A 25,372-nucleotide genomic window follows, 5' to 3' on the forward strand; every position below is an offset into this window, starting at 1 on the left:
ATGATGTACTATAGCTTTTGATCAACTATTTTGATGGCATGATGTAAACAAATGGCTGCCATTTGCTCTCCCACTGTACTAGCTTTTATAAAAGAGGTCAGTGAGCTAATGTGGGGATGATGAAATTTGCTCAGGATAGACATTCTATTATGTACTTAGAAAATATGCTAATTATGATCCCACAGGGGCCAGTGAGAGTCAACTTAGCTGTTCCACGAATAGTCTATCCAGAAAAAAACAGCATCCACTTCAGGCATTTACAACAGAGAGAATTTAATTCAAGAATGCAGGAAATAGAAGAGCTGTAAAGCCACATAGAAGGTGGTGAGTACTCAGGCAACAGGGGGAAGCCACTTTCATTCTGGAAGGAAGTGGTGCCATAGAAATACAGGGGTGAGGTTACCAGGTAAAAGTGGTCTGCCTGCCAGTAGCTTGAGTCATCCTAAGATATGGAGGTGGTACCAGAAGAGCTGCCAAACATGTCATTACTTAATCAGGTGGGATTCTTATTGTAATTGCCGCTCCATAAGTTATCTTCTCATTGGAGCAAACTAAGGCAGCTCTGAATACTGAATGATGCCTGTGGAAAATACTAATTGGATAATTGAAAGGAAAGCCCCTTGATGTTAGAAAAATGCTTTGTTCCCTTTAGCAAATTCCTATTTATAAAATGTGTATAAGTGAATCAGATAGCACAGAATTCATGGAGATGTGTGAGTTTTAGATTCTATGATCAGGGAACCAGGACTCTCAATGAAGTAGGGACAGAGTTGTATGTGCCTGACAGCATTACACCAAGCCCCAACAAAGCAAATATGTTGCACGAGCAGATGGTTTACATGCCCATTGAGCCCACTGCACTGCTGTTCTATCCTCAACCTGTGCTATGGCCTCACAGGACTTCCCTAACAAGCTGTTTGGTACAAAGCATGGCTTATCAGCGTCTCAGCTGCCACCAGCTGTAAGCAGACATTGCATCTTTAGAGACCCTGAGAACAAAAAGCTCCAGTTAGGTAGGTTGTAGAAGAATGCATCTTATTGTAACTTTGCCTGGATGAATATGATGCCTGAAGTCCAGTTCTATAGCAATTGTTGGATGTGTTGGTCAATGAGATAGAAGGCAGCTAAATGGAGGATTGAAGGAAAGAGAGAGAGTATGGGACATTCATAAGGGATCCAGTGCATGGGACAGTTCAGGAGCCCATTGAACAAGCCTGCAGCTGAGCTGACCTGACAACATTAATGTCAGTTCACATGACTGAGCACCTCTTCTGTAATTAGCAGTTTCTGATGGGTATTCAAATGGAACATGAAAATGAAGATCATGGGAGCATGGATAGACAATGTATGTAGACTCCACCATATAGAATTTTCCTTATCAAAGCAGACAATGGCACTATCAGAGCTGAGTGTTCAATCTGTCAGCCTTAGATACTGGCCTGCATCTTTGACATGGCATCATACCCAGAAAACATACCAGTTCCATGTTGGATTATATTTAATTGTTCTTATAATAGAAAAGCATTTTCATTTCCCATTTTTTTCCTTTCCATGATTGTGCCAGAACTTTCAACTGCAGACATTTTGAATGCTTCATAAACCAACTTTTTTTTTTTTAGAATTTTTTTTTTTTTTTGGACAGGCAGAGTGGATAGTGAGAGAGAGAGACAGAGAGAAAGGTCTTCCTTTTGCCGTTGGTTCACCCTCCAATGGCCGCCACTGCTGGCGCACTGTGGCCGGTGCACCGCACTGATCCGAAGGCAGGAGCCAGGTACTTCTCCTGGTCTCCCGCGGGGTGCAGGGCCCAAGCACTTGGGCCATCCTCCACTGCACTCCCGGGCCACAGCAGAGAGCTGGCCTAGAAGAGAGGCAACTGGGACAGAATCCGGCGCCCCGACCGGGACTAGAACCTGGTGTGCTGGCGCCGCTAGGTGGAGGATTAGCCTATTGAGCCGTGGCGCCAACCGATAAACCAACTTTTTAACCCACCCAAATTGGCTGTGAAGGGTTGTTTTTTTGTTTTTTTTTGTTTTTTTTGTTTTTTTTTTTTTTTTATCCAAAAAGAACGAAGGCAATGGATTGATCAAATGCAGTCGACTGTTTTATATTATTAATGAATTTGCTGGCCTTATAATATGGTGGATGGCCTCTAACAATTTATCCCTGGAATCTCACAGGGCATCTCTTTGTATTTGATGCATAGCTGTTTTGTAGAATACTGGTTAGGCTCTGAACCAGTGTTCAAAATATGGCACTAGCCAGCGCTGTGGCTCAATAGGCTAATCCTCCACCTTGCGGTGCCGGCACTTCGGGTTCTAGTCCTGGTCGGGGCGCCAGATTCTGTCCCAGTTGCTCCTCTTCCAGGCCAGCTCTCTACTGTGGCCAGGGAGTACAGTGGAGGATGGCCCCAGTGCTTGGGCCCTGCACCCCATGGGAGACCAGGAGAGGCACTTGGCTCCTGCTTTCGGATCAGCGTGGTGTGCCGGCTGCAGCGCGCCAGCTGTGGTGGCCATTGGAGGGTGATGTCGCTCCCCGTCTTCGTGGAGGAACGACACAGGACCCTGCGCTGTTCTTTTGTCTGCTCGGCCCTCCCCGGGTTTGCTGCTGGTTCTTCCCGGGTTGGCTGCCGTCCCTTCCACCTCCGTGGAAGGGCTGTTCCCCCTGGCCACTTTCCCCACTTCCGCGGGGGAGCGGCACACCGCCGGCCGGCTCTCTCGGGGGCTGCACAGGTGTTCCCCTTAGATGTTCCCTCAGATAGATGTGCCTGGTGCATGTTGTCTCTCTCCTCCTTTATAGTCCTCCTCCGCCAATCCTAACTCGGCTGCCCACACGCCGAGTACGCTGCTCTCCTCCAATCAGGAGCAAGTCCTACAGTTTATTGGCTGAACTGGAGGCAGCTGTGTAGAAGCTGTTTTCTCCTCTCCCAGCGCCATATTGTGGGAGAGCAGATGCATAGAATAAGTCTTAATTCCAGTAACTTAGTCTAGTCCGAGTTGCTCCCCACAGGGTGAACCAACGGCAAAAGGAAGACCTTTCTCTCTGTCTCTCTCTCTCTCTCTCTCACTGTCCACTCTGCCTGTCAAAAAACAAAACAAAAAAAAAATGGCACTGTTTCCCATAGTTAGAAGATGGATACAGGAAACAAGGAGTAAGGAGGGACTTGGTATGTCTAAGAAGTACAATTATTTTTTTTAACAAAAGATTTGTTTATTTGAGTTACAGAGAGAGGGAGAGACAAAGAGAGATCTTCCATCTGCTTGTTCACTCCCCAGATGGTCGCAATGGGGGCTGGGCCAAGCCAAAGTTAGGAAACAGGTGCTTCATCCAAGACTTCCCTGCGGGTGGCAGGGGTCCAAGAATTTGGGCATTGTCTGCTGCTTTCCCCAGGTTATTAGCAGGGTGCTGGATTGAAAAGTAGAGCTGCTAGGAAACAAACCAGAGCCCATATGGGATGCTGGCATTACAGGAGGCAGCTTTAATCACTACACAAGAAAGCTGACCCCACAAGTACAACTATTAACCTGCTCCCCAAGTTTTCATTCACTTTTAGTGTTACCATCTCTCATTAGTGCCCAAGGGTAAAATGTCTTCATCATGGAATACATTGTGACTCTTCTGATTTACAGTGTAAAATTTTTCATTTGATTCTTCAGGCTGGGGCACAGATAGTGAGGTTCTGTGTTGGCTGAAGTGACTGGCCCTGCTTAATGAGGGGATTTGTGCTTGCTGTTGTGAAACTGGGTCTAGGAGGAGTCTGATAGGAACTTGGTGAATCCTTTCCTGTTCTGATGCGCTTAGTGGGAAAGGATCACATAAGGGCACCCGTTCTAGTCCCGGTTGCTCCTCTTCCAGTCCAGCTCTCTGCTGTGGCCTGGGAAAGCAGTGGAGGATGGCCCAAGTGCTTGGGCCCCTGCACGCGCATGGGAGACTGGGAGGAACATTCTGGCACCTGGCTTTGGATCGGCGCAGCTCTCACCATTGTGGCCTCTTGGGTATTGAACCAACGGAGGGAAGACCTCTCTCTCTCTCTCTCTCTCTCTCTCTCTCACTGTCTGTAACTCTGCCTGTCAAATAAATTAATAAAATCTTAAAAATAGAAAGGAAAGAAAGACTATTGCCCTTCTGTGGGCAGGACCAATAAAAACTAAAACAAGAGTCTTCCCCTTTGGGGAAATAGTTGGGGGACTGGCAAAATTTAAAGCCATCACAGAATGGGTAATAGAAAAGGGAGCACATAAGTAGCAGCTCTGGCTTAGTCACAGACGGCACAAAGAAAGGCATTTTTCCTGTGTGCTGTGTCCTGACTGAGAACAAAATGTCTTCTTTGCTCTCCAAATTGTATACAGTGTGTTGGTGGAGTTAAGTGTAGCTTCGGGACCATAAGTTGAAGCAGAAATGGAGGGGAAATGGATTTCATCAAGAACAGTAATGGAAGTTGGGGGGAGCCTGCAGTTGGCACCTGGTGCCTACCTATTTATTACTGTTCATGGTGAGAGAAGTGTAGAAATAAAGTCTTCAAAAATTACCCTATCAAACTGATATTAAAATTTTTATGCCTATTGTATGTCATAATAAAAAATTGAGACTTGCATTTTATATTCTTTTTAAATTTAATTCTTCTACCAATTCATTTTTATTGTATTTTCTCAATGAATTTGTATATGACAGATTCAAAACAAGAGTTTACTGCTCCTTTACTACAGATAGTTTGAGAAGTAACAATCTTGATCAGCGGTGGCTCTGTAAAATGTCTTATTACTCCTGCATGCAGCAGCTATGTGTAACTATGGTTATTTCCCACTGTGAAGAAGGTGAACATGCTTGTCATTGTTCATAAATAAATAAATCTTAAAGAAGAAGGGAGAACCAACTCTTCATTTCATTGATCTTTGGTATCTTTTAAGTCTGTTTATTTCTGCTCTGTTAACTATTTTTTTCTTATGCTAATTTGAGGTTTTTTTTTTTCTTCCTTTTCCAGTTCCTTGAATTGTGTTTTTACTTTGTTTGAGACCTTTCTGTGTTTTTGATGTAGGCGCTTATGCATCCTTCTACTATGGCTTTTTCAGCATAATATAGGTTTTGGTTTGTTGTGTTTTCAAATGCTTAAAGAAATTTAAATTTCCCTTGTTTTATTTGCTGACCCATTGATCATTTGGGAGCATATTGTTTAATTTCCAGGTAGTTATGCAAATTGTTATATTCCTCATATTTTCTATTTCTAGTTTGGACTGGTTTTGTGACCTAAAATTGTCTATCCTCGAGAATATTCCATGTGTTTGTGGTAAGAATAAGTATTCTATATCTGTTGGATGAAATGTTCTATAAATGCCTATTTAGTTCATTTTGTATACAACATAGTTACACTCATGTTTCTTTATTTTTATTTTTTGGGTCAGGGTGATTTTTCCATTCATAAAATGGGAATACTGAATTCCCTAACTATTACCATATTGGTGTCTATATCTCTTTTAGATTTAATAATGCTTTAAATAACTGGGTGCTGTGGCATTGAGTGTGTATGTATTAACAATTATTATTTACTATGGTTGAGTTAATCCTGTTATAATTATATAATGATTTTTTTGTTCCCTTTCCACAATTTTTGACCTAAAGTCTATTTTACCTAAGTAAAAATGTGCTTTTTGCCTAAGTAAAAAGTAAGCAGTGCATTTTGTACAACGTATCTTTTTCTATCCCTTCAGTTCAGTGTGTGTGAGCGAAGGGTGAGTGTATGGTGAAGTGATTTTTTGTAGGCTGCACATCATTGAATTTTTGTTTAATGGATTCAATTTGTCTAAATCTTTTAGCTGAGGATTTGTTCTGCTTACATTAAAGGTTATTAATAAGGGAGGACCTATGTCATTTCCAGACATTTTAAAATCTTGCTTTGTATATCTTTTGTTAATTTCTTTTATTAATCTTTATGTATTGGTGATTTTTCTTTATCTTTTAATTTTTAATTAGTTTTTAACAGATTCGGTGTGATTTGTAGATACAATTCTAAGAACATGGTGATATTCCCTTCTTGCCTTTTTCCCTCCCACCCTTTTTGTCTCTCCCACTCTCGTTCCTTCTCCATTTCTGTCTTTTTGTTTTAGTTTTTGAGATACCATATTTTATATTTAAATTACAGTGAAAAAGAAGTTTAACAAGTAGAAAGCATAAAGATCCTAGTTAAGTGGGAGTATAGACAGTGGCTATAAACAATAATTGGATGGAAAAATGACCATTTCACCCATATACAATAAATTTAAAATAATCATAGATCATTCAAATATAGTAATGTAACATTTTTTGTGCTGACTTTTTTTGGTGTTTTGATTTTTTTAGAAAGCTTTTAAATATAAATTCATAGTTATAGCTTCTGGAATATAGCAGTTCTTCCCCCCCATACTTGCCCTCTCACTCCTACTCCCATCCCACCTCCTACTTCCTCTCCCATCCCATTCCTCATTAAGATTCATTTTTAATTATCTTTATGTAGTATAACATTCTTAACCATTGGTTTGACAAAAGTATAAAACAAAGTTTTACAAAACTACATTTGCAGCAATACTGATACACACAGACTTTTTTTTTTTTTTTTGCTAGTTTGTTTTTTAAAATTTTAGCCCCCGTATATAAGAGAAAACATGCAGTATTTGTCTTTCTGGGTCTGACTTATTTCACTAAACATGGTATGCTCTGGTTACATCCATTTTGCTGCAACTGGTAGAATTTCATTCTTTTTTAATAGCTGAATAGTTTTCCGTTGTGAATACATACCAGATTTTCTATTTCCATTCATCTGATGATGGACACATTGATTGTTTCCAAATTTTGACTGCTATGAACATGGTGCTGTGGATATCTCTTTGACACATTGTGTTCATGTCTTTTGTATATATACCAAGTAATGGGATTGCTGGATCACATGGAAAGTTTATGTGTAGTTTGTTAAGTAATCTCCACTCTGTTTCCATAGTGTCTGCACTACTTTACATTCCCAGCAACAGTGTATAAGTGGTCTCCTTTGTCCATGTGTTTGCCATCATTTCTTACTCTCTGTGTTTTGGATTTTAGCCATTCTCACTGGGGTGATGTGATATCTCATTGTGGTTTTGGTTTGTAGTATCCTAATGGCTAGTGATGTTGAGCATTTTTTCATATATTTGTTGGTCACTTGAATTAATTCTTTTGAGAAATGTCTATTGAAGTCCTTTGCCCATTTCTCAAATGGATTTATTTTTAATTTGTTGAGTTTTTAAAATTTCTGATATGTTCAGGATATTAATCCTTTGTCAGATGATTTAAGATTTTTTTTCCATTCTGTTGGATGTTTTTTCACTCTATCAGTTGTTTACTTTGCTGTGCAAAAGCTCTGAGTTTGATATAGACCCATGTATTTAGTTTTGATTTAGATGCCTGTGCTTTGGGGGTCTTGTTCAAGAAGTCATCCACAACATCAGTGTCTCTTTTCTAAAAAATATTTATTTATTTATTTGAAAGTCAGAGTTACACAGAGAGAGAAGGAGAGGCAGAGAGAGGGAGGTCTTCCATCTGCTGGTTCATTCCCCAATTGGCTGCAATAGCTGGAGCTGTGCCGATCTGAAGCCAGGAGATTCTTCTGGGTCTCCCAAGTGGGTGCAGGGGCCCAAGGACTTGGGCCATCTTCCACTGCTTTCCCAGGCCATAGCAGAGAGCTGGATCAGAAGTGGAGCATTGTGGACTCATACTGGTGCCCATATGGGATGCTGACACTGCACGTGGCGGCTTTACCCACTATGCCACAGTGCCGGCCCTGATTCTATATGAATTTTAGAATTACTTTTTCTAGTTCTATAAAGAATGGTATTTGATAAGGATTGCATTGGTATTTTGATAAGGATTGCATTGAACCTACATATTGCTTTAGGTAGTGTTGACATTTTGAGGATATTGATTCTTCCAATCCAGAGCAGGTAGAATCATTATCCAATCAATAAAATTACAGGTCTTATCTATCAATACTAGCCTTGAATGTAAATGGATTAAATGCACCAACCAAAAGACTTTGTTTGGCTGAATTGATAAAAAAAAACCATAACCGCAGTGTATGCTGCCTACAAGAAACTCAATTCACAAATAAAGATACATAACAGACTAAAAGGGAAGGGTTAGAAACATATATACCAGGCAAATGGAAACCAGAGTGAGCAGGCATAGTTTACTTGATATCAGATAAAACAGACTTTAAATCAAAAAGGGTAAAAAGAGATAAAGAAAGTCATTATATTTTGATAAAAAGTTCAATTCAGGAAGAAGACATTCAATCATAAATATATATGTACATAACAGAAGACCACCCAGATATATACAGAAAATACAATTAGACCTAAAGGGAGAGATAGACTCTAATACAATAAGAGTGGGTGATTTCAACACCCTACTCTTATCAATGGACAGGTCACCCAGACAGAAAATCAATAGATGCTTCAGAGTTGAAACATGCTATCAAACGAATGGATCTAACAGGCATTTCAGAACATTGTACCCAATAGCTGCAGAAAACACATTCTTCTCATCAGCACATGGAATATTTTCTAGGATAGACCACATATTAGGCCACAAATCAAGTCTCAGCAAATTCAAAAAGGTTGAAATCATACCATGTATCTTCTCAAACCATGAAGAATAAAACTAGAAATCAACAATAAGAAAAATAATGGAACACTCATAAATACTTGAAAATTGAGGGCAAGCGCCATGGCTCACTTGGTTAATCCTCCTCCTGCAGTGCCAGCATCCCATGTGGGCGCCAGGTTCTTGTCCCAGTTGCTCCTCTTCTAGTCTAGCTCTCTGCTGTGCCCCGGGAGGGCAGTGGAGGATGGCCCATGTGCCTGGACCCCTGCACCCGCATGGGAGACCAGGGGGAAGCACCTGGCTCCTAGCTTTGGATTGGTGCAGCGCCAGCTGTAGCGGCCATTTTGGGGGGTGAACCAACAGAAAGAAGACTTTTCTCTCTGTCTCTCTCTCTCACTGTCTTTAACTCTACCTGTCAAATAAATTAAAAAAAGAAAAAACCTTTAAAAAATTGAAAAACATGCTACTGAATGATCAATGGGTCATTGAAGAAATTAAAATGAAGTAAAAATTTTCTTGAAATAAATGAAAATGAAAACATAGCATATCAAAACTTGTGGGATACAGAAAAACAGTATTAAGAAAGTTTATAGCATTAAGTGCTCACATTACAAAAAGAGAAATGTCTCAATTTAAAGATCTAATGATGAGTCTTGAAAACTTAGATAATAAAAAACAAATAAAAGCCAAAATCAGCAGGAGATGAGAAATAATAAGGATCAGAGCAGAAATAAATGAAACTGAACCTAAAAAAATACAAAAGATCTACAAAAAAAAAGGTTTTTTTAGAAGATAAACAAAATAGGCAGACTCTAGCCAGACTAACAGGAAAAAAAGAGAAAAAAACTCAAGTAAAACGAGAAATGAAAAAGGAGACATTACAATTGACACCACTGAAATACAAAGGAAGTTAAGAAACTACTATGAAGAATCCAGCACTGTGGTGTAGCAGGTGTAGCTGCCACCTGCAGTGCTGGCTTCCCATATGGGTGCCCATTGGAAACCTTGCTGCTCCACTCCCAATCCAGCTCTCTACTGTGGCCTGGGAAAGCAGTAGAAGATGGCCCAAATGCTTGGGTCCCTGCGCCCATGCACCCACAAGGAAGAGCCAGAGGAAGCTCTTAGCTCCTGGCTTTGGATTAGCCCAGCTCCAGCCATTGCAGCCTTGAGGAGTAAACCAGAGGATGGAAGACCTCTCTCTCTCTCTGCCTCTGCCTCTCTGTGGCTCTGCCTCTCAAGTGAATAAATTTTTTTAAAAAGTATGTGCTAATAAACTGGAAAACCTTGAAGAAATTGATAAATTCTTTGATTTATATAAACTAACAAGATTAAATTAAGAATATATAGACAATCTAAACAGACCCATAACAAACAATGAGATTGAAGCAGTAATCAAGTCTTACATCAAGAAAAAGTCAGGGACCTGATGGCTTTACTACTGAATTCTAGAAAACATTCAAAGAAGAAGTAGCTCCAATATTCTCCAAGTTATTCCAATATGTTTAACAAGGTGGTAACCTGCCAAATTCTATTTATGAGGTCTGAATTACTTTGATACCAAAATCAGACACAACATGAAAACTACAGATCTGTATCCATAATGACTATAGATGGAAAGATTTTCAACAAAATACTAGCAAACTGAATCCAAAAGCACATCAAAAAGATCATACCTCACGATCAAGTGGGATTTATCCCAGAAATGCAAGGGTAGTTGAACACTTGCAAATCAGTGAATATCATAAATCATATTAGTAGAGTGCATGAAAACCATATGGTCATCTCAATAGAGGCAGAGAAAGCATTTGATAAGATTCAACACTCCTTCATGATAAAAACCCTCCACAAATGAGGTATGGAAGGAACATTCTGGAGCCAGTGCTGTGGCATAGTGGGTAAAGCGGATGCCTGTGGTGCTGGCATCCCAAATGGGCACTGGTTTGAGTCCCAGCTGCTCCATTTCTGGATTAGCTCCCTGCTAATGCACCTGGGAAAGCAGTGGAAGATGGCCCAGGTGTTTGGGACCCTGCACCCATGTGGGAGACTTGGAGGAAGCTTCTGGCTCCTGGCTTTGGACTGTACCAATTCTGGCCATTACAGCCATTTGGGGAATGAACCAGCAGATGGCAGATTATCTCTCGCTCTCTCTTGCTCGCTCTCTCTTGCTCTAACTCAGTCTTTCAAATAAATAAATAAATAATTTAAAATAAGAGGAACATACCTCAAAATTATATAGATTATGTATCACAAACCAACAGCCAATATCATATTAAATGGGGAAAAACTGAAAGCATTTCCTCTCAGATCTGTAAAAAGAAAAGGATGTCTGCTTTTGCCACTCTTATTCAATATAGTACTACAAGTTTTAGCAAGAGCAATTAGGAAGGAGGGAGAAATAAAGGACATCAAAACTGGAAAAGAGAAATTCAAATTTTCCATGTTTGCAAATGACATAATATTATACACAGAGAAACCTAAACACTCTACCAAAAAGCTGTTAGAATTGATAAATCAATCCAGTAAATTTGCAGGTTAAAAAATAAACATAAAAAACAGGAACATTTTTGTATGCTAATGTTGAATTCATAGTAAGTGAAATGAAGAAAGATATCCCATTCACAATAGCCACGAAAAAATCAAATGTTTAGGCATAAATTTAACCAAAGATGTGAAAAATCTCTATAATGAAAATTATCAAACACTGATGAAAGAAATCATCAAGGACACACAAAGAAATGGAAATATATTTCTTGCTGAGGGACTGGTGATTTTTTTATTGATAATGTCTGTTAGTTTTCTGTGTTTAGGTAACTTCAAGAAGTACATGGAAAATTCATAACAGAAAAACATTATGCATGGATTTCAAAATTTTTCCACACCTAAATTCACTTATCTTTTAATTGTACTTTCCACAAATGTTTTTGAAGTGTCATCATATCTATATTCTAAATAGTGAGTTTTATTCTTTTGTGAATTTTCACAGTGATATTATTCTTCTAGATGTAAGACTCCCTTAAGCATTTATTATAAGACTGGTCTGGTAGTGATGATTTATCTTAGTCTTCGGTTGCTTTGGGACACTTTTGAAGGATAAATTTGTCAGGTAAAGTATTCTTGGTTGATATCTTTTTCTTTCAAGACATCAAATATATCACCCTTTTCTTATCTGGCCTGTAAAGTTTCTGCTGAGAAATCAGCTGTTAGTCCTACAAATGACTTGACACTTCTCTAGTGATTTTTTTTAAAATAAATATCTTTGTCTTGAACTTTTGAAAGTTTGATTATAATATACCTTGGAGGAAAGTCTTTTGTTAAAATCTAACTGGGGTCTTTTGGGCTGTGTGCATCTGATTGTCTGGTCTTCATAATACTTGGAAAGTTTTCACCTATAATTTTGTTGAATAGTTTTTCTGTTTTTTTGTTTTTTCATTTTCGATTCTCTTTATATACAGAAGATCAGTTTAGCATACATTAAGTAAAGATTTCAACAGTTTGCTCCCACACAGAAACATAAAGTGAAAAATACTGTTTGAGTACTAGTTATAGCATTAAATCCCAATGTACAGCACATTAAGGCCAAAGATCCTACATGAGGAGTAAGTGCACAGTGACTCCTGTTGTTGACTTAACAAATTGACACTCTTGTTTATGGCATCAGTAATCACCCTAGGCTCTTGTCATGAGCTGCCAAGGCTATGGAAGCCCCCTGAGTTCACCGACTCTGATCATATTTAGACAAGGCCATGGTCAAAGTGGAAGTTCTCTCCTCCCTTCAGAGAAAGGTACCTCCTTCTTTGATGACCTGTTCTTTCTACTGGGATCTCACTCGCTGAGATCTTTCATTTAGGTTGTTTTTTTTTTTGTTTTTTTTTTTTTGTTTGTTTGTTTGTTTTTCCCCCCAGAGTGTCTTGGCTTTCCATGCCTGAAATACTCTCATGGGCTTTTCAGCCGGATCCGCATGCCTTAAGGGTTGATTCTGAGGCCAGAGTGCTGTTTAAGACATCTGCCATTCTATGGGTCTGCTGTGTATCTCACTTCCCATGTTGGATCGTTCTCTCCCTTTTTTATTCTACCAGCTAGTATTTGCAGACACTATTCTTGTTTATGTGATCCCTTTGGTTCTTAGTGCTATCATTATGATCAATTGTGAACAGAAATTGATCACTGGGACTAGTGAGATGGCAGAGGCAAGAGATGTGCAATTCGGGACATGCTCAAGCTGACTTACCTCAAACGGTAGTTAGAAACATACCAGGGGATTCCAATTCAGTCCCATCGAGGTGGCATGTACCAATGCCATCTCACTAGTTTTTCTGTTCTATGACTTCTCTTTTTTTTAAAAAAAAGATTTATTTTATTTATTTGAAAGAATTACAGAGAAAGTAGAGACAGGGAGAGGTGTCTTCCATCCACTGGTTCACTCCCCAAATGGCTGCAACAGCTGGAGCTGATCCAATCCAAAGCCAGGAGCTTCTTCTGAATCTCCCACATGGGTGGAGGGGCCCGTCTTCTGCAGCTTTCCTAGGCACAATAGCTGAAATGGAAGCGGAGAAGCTGAGACTCAAACCGGTGCCCACATGAAATCCAGCCCTGCAGGCTGCGGCTTTAACCTGCTGTACCACAGCACTGGCCCCTCTATGACTTTTCTTATTCTGAAATATCTGTAAAGAGAATGTTTGTTCACTTAATGATATCACATTAGGCTCAGATTTTTCTTCACGATTTTTCCCTTTTAATTTATTTCTTTCTTTCTGGACAGATGAGTTTTTTTTATTTAATATATTTCTGAGGCCCTTCACTGTATTTATTTCAATTACTTAGGTTTTTTTCTCTTCAGTATTTCTATCAGGTTTTTATTATCTCTATCTCATTGAATTTCTTACTCAAATCATGAATTATTTTTCTTATTTCATTGAGTTGTCTGCCTTTCTTTTATCTCATTGAGATTTCTTAAAATCATTATTTGGAGTTCTTTTTTAGGCAGTCCATCAATTATCTTTTCTTTGGTGTCTGTTGGTAAACAGTTACTTTGTTTCATTGGAGGCATCAGGTTGTCTTGCTTTTTTATGGCTATTGTGTATTATATTAGTGTTTGTATGTTGGGTTGACCAGTTGTCTCTACCAATTACTAAGAAGGGTAACCTTCTTAGTCTTTCTCTTGGTAATAAACCCTAGGGTGGTGATTGGGCTGGCTACACTTGTTTTGTTTCCAGGTAGGCATAGCAGTGGGGTATCCATGTGGCTTCTTCAGCTATAATCATGTTGACAATGTCTATCTGTGGTCTAGCCTACACAAGTTTTTGGAATGTTCCATCAATTAGGATGCAGCTCTATTGGGTAAAATGGGCTCATGATGACTGTGGGAAGATTTGTGAAGCTGTGGACATAGTGTACCTGTTAGTTTCCACAGTTGTATGGGGATGGGTACACTCTTGATCACAGGCAGTGTAGGTGTGACTGATGTGCTAGCAAAGGTAGGGCTTGCGTTAAGGTCAGTGGGCCATGCATAGATCAGGCAGTTCTGACAGATGATGGTGGACATGCACAGGGCCCCCAGTTGCCAGGGTGGGGTACTCATCAATGTCTAAAGTCTGCGTGAAGATTGGGTTGCACTGTGGTCCTAAGTTGGGTGCCTGTTTATGTGGAAGGGATGCATGGGTGGCTTTGCTGGGTCTAGGTAGGATAAGCCACTTAGAAATGGTTAGCAGCTACTTCTGGATAATGTAGGGGTACACCTGTCAGCTTTGTGGGGCCACAGGTGTGTAAGGACATCCTCTGAGCAGCTTCGTAGGGCTGCAGGAAGGTTGGCAGGAATGCTTGGCTTTTTCCCAGGACTAAAGTTGGTAAGTAGGACCACCTGGTTGCTTTCCAGTTCTGCAGGACCTCAAGATGTTGCTGTGCAGCAGGAACTTGGGTGGGGAGGGCACAGCATGTGCTGAGCTCTGAGGTAGGGCATCAGTGTGGACTTCCTGAGAGCTCCTCAAACTGGGCTTAGGGTGCAGCTTTATGCTATGAAATTACTTCGCTGTTTTGAGGCTTTATTTTTGAGGAAACCTTGAAACTAAGGATTGATTCACTTTTTTTCCTTTGAAAGAATAGAAAAATAAGAGTTCTGGAGAGTCAAATAACAAGCCAATCACTTTTCTTGCTGTATAAGAGAAAGTGTCTAAAAGATAATAATTCAGTTGAGTATATTCCTTTTAATATAAACACTAAAGAAAAATAGGAATTCTATGGTGATGTGATTTTGCTGTTAGAATGCACCATAAAAAACATAAAGCACATTAAACTTGCTACAAACTTCCAGTGTTTCATAACTATTGTTTGTTTTAGCTTCAAAACTTAGCTTTACAAGTGTTGTGGCCGGCGCTGTGGCTCAATAGGCTAATCCTCTGCCTGCGGCGCCCGGCACCCCGGGTTCTAGTCCTGGTCAGGGTGCCGGATTCTGTCCCGGTCACTCCTCTTCCTGTCTAGCTCTCTGCTGTGGCCCGGGAGGGCAGTGGAGGATGGCCCAAGTGCTTGGGCCCTGCACCCCAGGGGAGACCAGGGGGAAGCATCTGGCTCCTGGCTTCGGATCAGCTGTGGTGCGCCAGCCACCACGGCCATTGGGGGGTGAACCAAAGGAAAAGGACAACCTTTCTCTCTGCCTCTCTCTCTCACTGTCCACTCTGCCTGTAAAAAACAAACAAAAAAAAACACAATTGTTCTTGTTATTCTTATGAAGCACATGCATGTCTTTCGCTTTAATATAATTTTCAACATCTTATGATGTGAGAAAAGATTAATAACAGGAAGCCTAGAGGTAGGGATCTAGACCAGGCAAGAACAGGGTTTCAGTAATGCTACCACACAGCCAAATTCTTCCCATTCCTCTCCTCCCTCATCCTTGTCATGCTTTTTAATCACCATGCTCGTTTCCTCACATCAGTTGTATGACTGCTAATATTCCAGGCATCTAATTGATGCTCCTACATTAGAGAGAAAGGATTTTCCATCAAGTTCTCTTCTTGGATCTAAGTCTTTTATAGCCACATGATTTTCCACAGAAATCCTGGCAACAAACAAAACTGTAATTTTGTTTTCTTTTTTCTTCAATTTGATTTCAATAGGTCATACTTTCCTCCTTCCCTGGAACTCAGAGTTAGAGGTAGGAAAAACTGGACATTTGGACAGTGCCATTTGAGTCCAAGGCTGAAGAGTCGTGTAAATATGGTCAGTGGAATTATTTCCAAGAAAGTTCTAACCAATCCACTATATGATAGTCATCATCCCAGCCCTCTTTTCCCAAATCTACAGAAGCCAGTCAGGGTTGTCTTAGCTACCTTTTCTGCGCACTTTCTCATTCCTCCTTTCAGCTAAAGGTAGTTACAACCTGCACAGGGCTGGGCAGAGAATGAGTGGCGTTAGCAGGAATGCAGGGAGATCATCCTAGTATCTCTCTCTGTGTCCTTGCATATTTTGTCAATTTCATATTATCAAATTTGCTTTTAAAATGGTTTCCTGTCACATTTATTTAATTGATGTTTCAGGGATGGCTCTTTTTCTTCAACCAGTATAACCCCACTGGTATGATCTTTCTAAAACATACATTTGAATTCATTGTTAGCTTTCTATTTGCTTAATGGGGCATACAGAATGGTGGTGATTTATCCCTTGTATACCTTTCTGTCCTTTTTTCTTCCACATGGCCTGCTTGGTGTTGTGTATGATCCATGCTCTCTCTGGCCGCTGCATCTCTGTTATGTTGTCTGTCTAGAATATCTACCCCCATCTGCTTCCCTCTGCTCTTCCTTTCAGGCCTGTTTCTCCTTGTGTGATGATGCTTTGCAAATATTTACTAAAAATCTTGCCTCCATCAGTCTCAACTATTCTTCATGTGTCCTTCCACAATACTTAGTGGGAGTCCTCATTGCTTCCTGTGTCTCAATATTATGATTTATCTGTTTATATAATCCACCTATATTCTGGTGCCAGTCTGAGCTTTTGAAATTGGGGACTGACTCATCCCTGTCCAATTTGTGACTCATAGGTGGTGATCACATTGTATATTTTTAATGGCAGAAAATATGTTAAGCTTGCTGGATGACAATGTCAGGTACAATACGAAGACTGCTTAGTCCTATTTTCCAGGAAGTCAGAGTAAATCTATTTAATTTTTTCCTGCTTCCCAGGATTTTAAATATTTTCTGACTCAAACTTTAGAATGCATTATGGATAGAAGACAGGGCTGACATAATAAAACCTTTCAGACAGAAATTATTCAGCAAAGTTGACTTTGAGCTGTGTAGAAAACTCACTGCTACAAAGCAAACATGATAACCACTGTGCTTCAGAAATGATTCACCAAGCTGTGTACACAGAAGCAGATCAGCAGTCTTTCTCCTCTTGTGTAACAGCTCAAGGGTTAGCTATATCTTTGAGATCTAAACACCGAAAGCCCCTAATTCAGGTGTACATAGTCATAGTACCTGCCAGAAAATGGTTCATTATAAAGCATAACTTCATGAAAGGTCTAAGCAGTATACACATCTAGGAATAAGTCCTTTAAAGATTGGGTTTTTCCTTTCTTAACACCAAATCTTTCATTCTGCATTCAGGTATGGGTCACCCATCCCAATACCTTAATAATGTACAAGGTAGAGTCCTAAATTCTGGATTAGAAAATATGACACAGCAGGTGAGTGGGAAGGATTAATCAAATACTGGCAAGGAGGAACACTGGATAGGTCACTCACCATATAATAAAAATATATATCAGTGTAACAGCTGTGACAAGTATAGGGTAGAATTATGATATCTGAGTTAGCTGATAAACCTAAAACAAACATTAGGAAGGAGGGTAATTCATTGTAGCCCAGATTCACTGGCCTCAGTTTTTGCTGGTCTTCCTGTATGTTAGGGAATCTTTGTGTCTTATTATCTGTGGTGAGAGTTTACTGTGTCATTTGAGAGCTTTCATTACTTTAGTGAAAGTCCTGCATCTGACATGATTAGATCCAGAAGCTGATATAGTGAAAAAATAGTGTTCAATATTGCATTAATCTATTTTTAATTACTAAAATGCAATCCTTGAGGAAGATTAACTTTATTAAGAAAAGAGGTTTATTTAGCTCATGGTTGCAGATGTTCAAGGGCATTCGTGGTTGCTTCATATCATGGTGTGAACATGAGTGAAAGATGATGTCTTGAAACAGACCGCCAGAGAGTATGGGGTCCCACAGTCTCTTCCAAGGACACACCTCCACCTGACCTAAAGACCTTCACTAAGTCCACTTCTTAAATGTCTCATCACCTCATTAGTGCTGCCCTGAGGAAACAAGCTTCCAACACATAAACATTGTGGAACAAGTCACATGTAAACCATAGCAGGTATCCAAATTATATATTTTTAATTAGACCATAGACACAGAAACAGATGAGATCTTCCAAGAATGGTGAGGCTGGCCCAGGCTTCAGCTGGAGCCAGGAAATTTTTTTTAAGATTTATTTATTTATTTGAAAGGCAGGGATACAGAGGAGGAGGAATGGGAGGAAGAAGAGAAGGAGAGAGAGAGAGAATTTTCTATCTGACAATTCACTCCCCAGATGGCTGTGATGGCCAGGGCTGGGCCAGGCCAAAGCCAGGAGCCAGGAGAAATTTTTGGGTGTCCCACGTGGGTGAGGGGCCCCTTGGACCTTCTTCCTCTGCTTTCCCAGGTGCATTAGCAGGGAGCTGGATCAGAGGTGGAAAGGCCGGGGCTTGAACTGGTGTCCACATGGGATGCCAACACTGCAGGCAGAGGCTTAACCTTCTATGCCACAGCACTGGAGGAGACAGGAACTTAATCTGGGTCTCTTACATGGGTGACAGGACCACAACTACTTGAATCATAAAAACTGTCCCCCTGGGTGTTTATCATTAAGAAGCTGACAATCAGGAATAGAGCCCAGAACTCAAACCCAGGCACTCTGGTATTGGATGGAGGTGTCCCGAACTGCGTCTTAACCACTAAACCAAAGCCTGTGTGAACTTTTTAAAACAAAAATATCTACTTATTAGTTTTTCTTTTGTTTGTTTTTTTGGGGAGGAAGAGGAAGCCAAGGCCATGTTCTGAATATAGGGTCCATTGTTGGATATTCTGTATTATGGTTCTTGCACAAACTAAATCAATAATACATTTTCTGTTCTTCAAGTTTTTGTTTCTTGAAAATGATCAAAGAATTTTGCATTCAAATTGTTACAAAAGAATAGAATTTCTTTTAGACCTTATAATTTGCTTTCAGTTTTTCATAATTGTCTCTTGGACACCTAATCCAATAGCAATTTTTTTCTCCTCATTTATGTGACTTGCTTTTATGTAGCCTGTATTTATCTTATTTATCTCAATTGTTGTTAGAAACAATTTTGTTCTTGTCCTCCCATTTGATCAATTAACATAACATTTTTTAAAATAACATTTTTAAAGTAACATTTTTTAAAATCATTTAGTGATGATAATACAGTGAACTGGTAGGTGTAGAATGGAAACAAGAAACTGGCTGTCCAGAGGCACTGTGTGTGTCATAGGCATCTGTTGATGTTTTACAAAGGGAGACGTGACAATCTTCATAAGACTTGGCCTTATATCTGCACACATTCCTTGCTCAGTTCACTCATGGAGTCTTGTTTATTCACTAGCTTTATGTATTTAACAAATGCCCGCTGTCTGTCTTGTTATCCTCACAATTTGTTTGTTCTTGGCTTTGCAGCATTCTTTGCTAAAGCAAAACAAAATAATACAGTTAAATTCCTATAAAGAATGCTACTGAGGAGGTTTATATAATCTACCCTCTCCACAAGAAGAAATGTTCTGTGATTGGAGTATAGACTGAAACTTCGCTTTGCATCCATGGTAGTTCCCTGGGTCCTTCTGTGCAATGTGATTTCCTATAAAAACACTATGTGTAGACTCTGCTTCTAGAGGACCAACATCACTGAACGTGGGATCCATGGGCAAGTAATGAGGGAGTGTTTTCATTACCTGTAAGAAGCCCATAAGGCAGTATGGGAAGCAGGATGAGGCAGAGAATGAAGCTAAGCCTGGATGTGGCTTCCAGTGAAGGGTCAGCGTGAACTCAGGGAGGTCAAGAGTTAGAAATTTTCTTGCATTTTGTTTTTAAGGTTTTATTTATTTATTTGAGAGGTAAAGTTACAGACAGAGAGAGAGAGAGAGAGAGAGAGAGAGAGGTCTTCCATCCGCTGGTTTACTCCTCAGATGTCTGCAGTGGCCAGAGCTGGGCCAATCCAAAGCAAGGAGCTAGGAGCTTCTTCCAGGTCTCCCACATGGGTTCAAAGCCCCAAGCACTTAGGCCATCTTTTTACTGCTTTCCCAGGCCATAAGCAGAGAGCTGGATTGGAAGAGGAGGAGCTAGGACATGAGCCGGTGCCCATATGGGATGCTGGCGCTACAGGCAGAGGATTAACCTACTGCACTAAAGAACAGGCCTGTTTCTTGCCTTGAAGCCACCACTGGGGCAGGGAGTAACAAAGGAGTACAATTCCCAGAAGCACAACTTCCATCATCCGAGAGCAATCTTCTAAAAATGTTGCAGTTATGAGAACAGGCAGCAGCTGCTGCGTAATATATGCATGGAAACAGCACAGGTCACAGTATTTGGGTAGGTGCTTAACTGCTAATTAGCAAAATATTAGACATTAGATAAATGGAATTTCTTAAAGATTTATTTAGTTATTTGAAAGGCAGAGTGACAGAGGGACAGAGATCTTCCATCTGCTTGTTCAATTCCCAAATACCCACAACAGCAAGAGCTGGGCCAGGCTGAATCCAGGAGCCTGGAACTCCTTCCAGGTCTCTCACATGGAAAGCAGGGACTCAAGCACATGGACCATCTTCTGTTGCCTTCCTGGGTTCAAAACAGGGAGCCAGACTGGAATTTGAGCAACCAGGATTGAAACTGGCATTCCAATCTGGGATGCCAGAGTATCAAGCAGTGGCATAATCTGTTGTGCCACAACACAGGTGTCAGTGAGTGGCATCTTAAAGATCAATATCTATCTATTATCTATCTGTCCATCCATCCATCCATCCATCCATCTATCTTTGTTTCAAAGGCAGAACAACACAGATTGAGGGAGAGGTAGAGTTATCTTCTATCCACTGATTCACTCCCCAGATCACCGCAAAAACTAAGTCTGGGTCAGGCTGAAGCCAGGTTCCATCCTGGTCTCCCACATGGGTGGGAGGGACCCATGCACTTGTACCATCATCCATTGCTTTCTGAGGCACATGAGCAGGAAGTTGGATGAGAAGCAGAGCAGACAGGACTGAAACTGGTACTCTGATTTGGGATGGCTGTATCACAAATGGCATCTTAACCTGGTCTGCCACGGTGCTGGCCCCAAGTGACATTTTAATAACAGCTACTTTTATTGGCCCCAATTCATTGCCTCCTTATGTGGTTTCAGCCTTGCCTGTCTCCTGACCCTCAACTGGTTGGAAATAAGAGCCCATGTCTTTATGCCATTGCCGCATTTCCAACTGTTACCAGCTGATCCTGTCTACCTGTCTACTTTGCACCCTCCATGGTAGAAGCTGCAGCTGCTGCAGAGTCCGGGTGTAACAGAAGGAGATTCTTGGACGGCAACTTTCCCAGCTCTGTATTTCCAAACTCACACACACTGAATCATGCAATTAAAATGCCATAGAGTGAGGCTTTGCATCTGGCTTCCCTAGTGGCTGTCCCAAGGGGCCAGGTGCTTGACCAGAAAGAGCATGAGGATTAACACCGGGTGAGGAATTCACTGACAAAGATGGGAAGCTTACAGATAAATCTCCTTGGGTCTCTTCTATTGAGGGTTTATTATGAAACGTTGTGGTTCTATTGAGCATGCCTGGATATTGTGACTGAGTAAGTGACTTTGTTTTCTGTTTAAATGCTGTGGCCAGCAAATCTAGTATCTGCTTTTCATTCTTCATTGTTTCATTCTCCTTTTCCTTCACTCTTTCTGCCCTGCAATTATACTTCTGACAGCCCCCAAAATGAACTTGCCTATTATCTTAGCCTGGCTTTTTTAAAGATTTATTTATTTATTTGAAAGAGTTACACAGAGAGAGGAGAGGCAGAGAGAGAGAGAGAGAGAGAGAGAAGGAGGAAGGGAGTGAGGGAGGAAGGGAGAGAGAGAGAGAAAGTGGGTGGGAGGGAGGCAAGGAGGGAGGGAGGGAGAGAGGGAGGTCTTCCACTCACTGGTTCATTCCCCAGATGGCTGAAATGGCAGGAGCTGAGCCAGTCTGAAGCCAGGAGCCAGGAGCTTCCTCCGGGTCTTCCCACATGGGAGTAAGGACTCAAGGATTTGGGCCATCTCCCACTGCTTTCCCAGGCCATAGCAGAGAGCTGGATTGGAAGTAGAGCAGCCAGGACTTGAACTGGTGCCCACATGGGATGCCAGCACCGCAGGCAGCAGCCTTACCCACTATGCCACAGCACTGGCCCCAGCCTTTTTTTTTTTTAAGAGCCTACAGCAAAACAGTAACCCTAGAGATTCAAAGTTTAAATCCAATACATCTATTCCCTAAGTGAGAGAATTTCACTGTAAAACATCTGGGGAGATATTTTGAGTAGAGACTTGGTGATCCTAAAATTGTTCTTTTTCTGTCTAAACAAAGTCAATTCTATTAAAATCTAAGTGGATGCTAGGGAGAAATCCCCAGGATGCTATGCAGTGTTTCCTTTTTTTCTGACTTCTTTCACAAATTGGCTCAGTGCCTGCACTGAATTTAAAAACAATGCAGAGGAGAATGTAGCACCCTGGGAAGCTGCTTTTCCTCAAAGGATTTCAGAGCGTTCATGAACTGGCCTGATGATGCCAGTTATGTGAAACCTTATTCTTTTTCAAGAAAGGGAATTGGCTTGTTCAGGCTTTAGTCAGATGAAAACCAGCAGCTATGAGATCAGGACTAGCCTTGAGTGTTCCTAATGTGCAGGCTAAAAGTCTGACCCAACCACAAGAGAGGTGTCCTCATTGTCACAAGTAGCTCTGATGGCTGCTGCCGATTTGGTCAGTAGTTAAGATGTGTATGGGGTAGCTGTTCTGTTCTTTTGTATAAATGGCCTCCGTTCTCTCCTATCTGATTAGTGTTAGCATCTGGATTTTTTTTTTTTTTTTTGCCATGTTCCATTATAGGGGCTGCCTCTCTTGCCTTTCTCCCTCATGTCTGAATTCTAGCTAAAATGTACCAGAATAAGACGCTTCTAACATTTGAACCTTTTTGTAAGAGAACTGATTACACGTTGGGTAGCTTTATTTTATCTAAGGTGGAAGCTTTCTTCTGCATTTGGGGAAGAAAGTAGATGTCTAAAAATAAAACGGGCATAAAAATAGGGCCAAATGCTGATCAACTGCCTCATTGAGCTGAATGCTGAAATTATTTCAAAGTGCTAAATCAAGGCTTTGTGCACAAGAGGTTGAGTATATTTTTATAGTACTTTGTGTTGGATGAAAAATGGGTTATTGTAATTTGTCATTTTATTAAAAAATGTAAATAGTTTCAAGGACCCAATTTTCAGCTCATGCTTATGCTGACCATTGAACTGGAGTGCTTGTGTTCATGAGTCTTTGGGAATGTATGTTGTGGTCTGCTGTGACAGAGGAGGCAAGGATGGGTAGAGCCGGGAGCCAGAGTACACAAGGCTTGGGAGGCCAGAGTGAACACTTCAGATTTCACTCTGAGTGTGGTGTGAAGCCACCAGAGGATTTTATTAGAAGTTCACAGAATGACTCTTGATCATGGTGTTGACAGTAAAGATACAAGAGTAGAAAAATAATAACAAATCAGGCATCGATTTTTAGATATCCAGATAAGAGACGATAGTAGTTTAGACCAAGATAGTAATAGCGAGAAGTGGACGCATAATGGAGCTTATCTAATCTAGTAACAGCAAAGACTAGTTAAAGGATTAGGTATGGGAATGAGGGAAAGGAAGAATCAAGATTTATCACTAACTTTCTGGCCTAAACAACTGGAAAAATTTGGTGCTAATTATTAAAAGAAAGTGTGGAGAAGGAACTTTTTGTTTGTTTGGGGTTAGACACAAAGCAATGGAAAAGGAAATGAGGTTAAAAAGGGTGGGAGCTCATCTTAACTTTGTGATGCTTATAGTGCATCTAAGTACACAAATCAAATGAATTCACAATCAAGTTGAATGTACGACCTTGACTTAGTAGAAAAGTTTGAGAATCCTTGGGATACAGATGAAATTCAGAGCCATAGAATACAAGTACTCACCTGGAGAAGAGTTTGGAAAAAGTAGGAGACCAATGAACATACCATATTTCTACCTAAATAGGGAAAGCAGAGAAGCAGCAAAGGAGGAGCCCAAGTGAGAAAGGAAAATCTAGGAGGAGTGGTATTTCAGAACCCAAGAGAAGAATCTTGCAAGAGGACTGTGGCAGTCAATTATGTTACATGCTGTTGGGAGGTAAAGTAAAATGAGGTTGAATGCATCCCTTTTCTTAGCAATATGGAAGCTTTGACTGACACCGAGAAGGACATGTCCTGTAGACAGGAGCCTAGAGTGAGTTGAAGGGATGCTTTACAGAGTCAAATGTGGGTGCCAGCCCTGCGGCTTAGCAGGTATGTTGCTGGCATCCCAAATGGGTGCTGATTTGAGTCCAGGCTGCTCCACTTCCATTCTAGCTCCCTGCTGGTGGCCTGGGACAGGAGTGGAAGATGGCCCTAGTGCTTGGTTCCCTGAACCCACATGGGAAGCCTGGAGGAAGCTCCTGGCTCCTGGCTTCAGATAGGCCCAGCTTTGGCTGTTGCAGCCATTTGGGGAGTTAACCAGCAGATAAAAGATCTTGATATCTCTTTGTCTCTCTCCCCCTCCCCACCCGACCCCATAGGTCTGCCTTTCAAGTAAATAAATAAATCTTTAAAGGAGCTGAGTGAGGAGATGAAACATATATTTAAAAAAGAGTGAAATGGGGACAGCTATTTTAACAATAATTTTAAGAAGTTAATGGAGCTGAGAAATAGGTACACAGCAAGTCAAGAGTCAGAGGTGGACTTCTCCCCCCATGTTTGTAAGGTGAGGAATATTGGAGCAATTATGCTCATGGAATAGATCTAATAGTGAGAACCTGGTGATGCAGGAGAGAAATGATGTAATTACTGGAACAAATTTCTTGAATGAAGAAAAGTATGGGATGCAGAACAGGGTGAAGAGTTTGGCCTTGGGTAAAAGCAGAAAGAAAAAAAAAATGATGTAGCTGTTATGGGTTGATTGAATTGGTAGGAGGGTGAAGGTGTATCCACAATTAATCACACCCAATTAATGAAGCAAGATTATCAGCTGGAAGGGAGATGGAAGAGGAAATACTGTATGCTTCAAGACAAGGTACCAAATATTAGAGTCATTATGGAGAGTATGAAGATAAACTGATACTATAAACATGTATATGTAATGTCCTAAACTTAAGATGAATTTTTATACATTACTTATTTAAAAAATTTTTTTTGACAGGCAGAGTGGATAGTGAGAGAGAGAGACAGAGAGAAAGGTCTTCCTTTTGCCGTTGGTTCACCCTCCAATGGCCGCCACAGCTGGCGCGCTGCGGCCGGCGCACCGCGCTGATCCGAAGGCAAGAGCCAGGTGCTTCTCCTGGTCTCCCATGGGGTGCAGGGCCCAAGCACTTGGGCCATCCTCCACTGCACTCCCTGGCCACAGCAGAGAGCTGGCCTGGAAGAGGGGCAACCGGGACGGAATCCGGCACCCCGACCGGGACTAGAACCCG

At 40.9% G+C, this 25,372-nt stretch overlaps 2 protein-coding genes across 10 annotated transcripts in view; one reads left to right on the forward strand and one right to left on the reverse strand.

Moving 5' to 3' along the window:
- Nucleotides 1-25,372, forward strand: part of LOC103350624 (HHLA2 member of B7 family) — a 194,952-nt gene that overhangs the window by 136,074 nt on the left and 33,506 nt on the right. Inside the window, exon 1 of one of the 3 annotated variants that reach the window (XM_070072070.1) lies at nt 21,821-24,666. The exons of the other annotated variants lie outside the window; for them this stretch is intronic. Within the exon in view, the coding sequence (XP_069928171.1) occupies nt 24,656-24,666 (11 nt within the window). The 5' untranslated portion in view covers nt 21,821-24,655. Of the gene's footprint in view, nt 1-21,820; nt 24,667-25,372 lie in introns of those variants that run through there. 3 annotated transcript variants of the gene reach the window in all.
- The window catches only part of LOC103350623 (myosin-15), a 170,990-nt gene continuing 155,593 nt past the window's right edge, over nt 9,976-25,372 (reverse strand). For all 7 annotated transcript variants that reach the window (XR_007908911.2, XR_011387857.1, XR_011387856.1 and 4 more), the window contains one exon: nt 9,976-13,135. The gene's annotated coding sequence lies outside the window, so the exon portion shown is untranslated. The remainder of the gene's footprint in view (nt 13,136-25,372) is intronic.

Source organism: Oryctolagus cuniculus, chromosome 4 (assembly GCF_964237555.1).
Source record: "Oryctolagus cuniculus chromosome 4, mOryCun1.1, whole genome shotgun sequence".
NCBI classification, from domain to species: Eukaryota; Metazoa; Chordata; class Mammalia; order Lagomorpha; family Leporidae; genus Oryctolagus; species Oryctolagus cuniculus.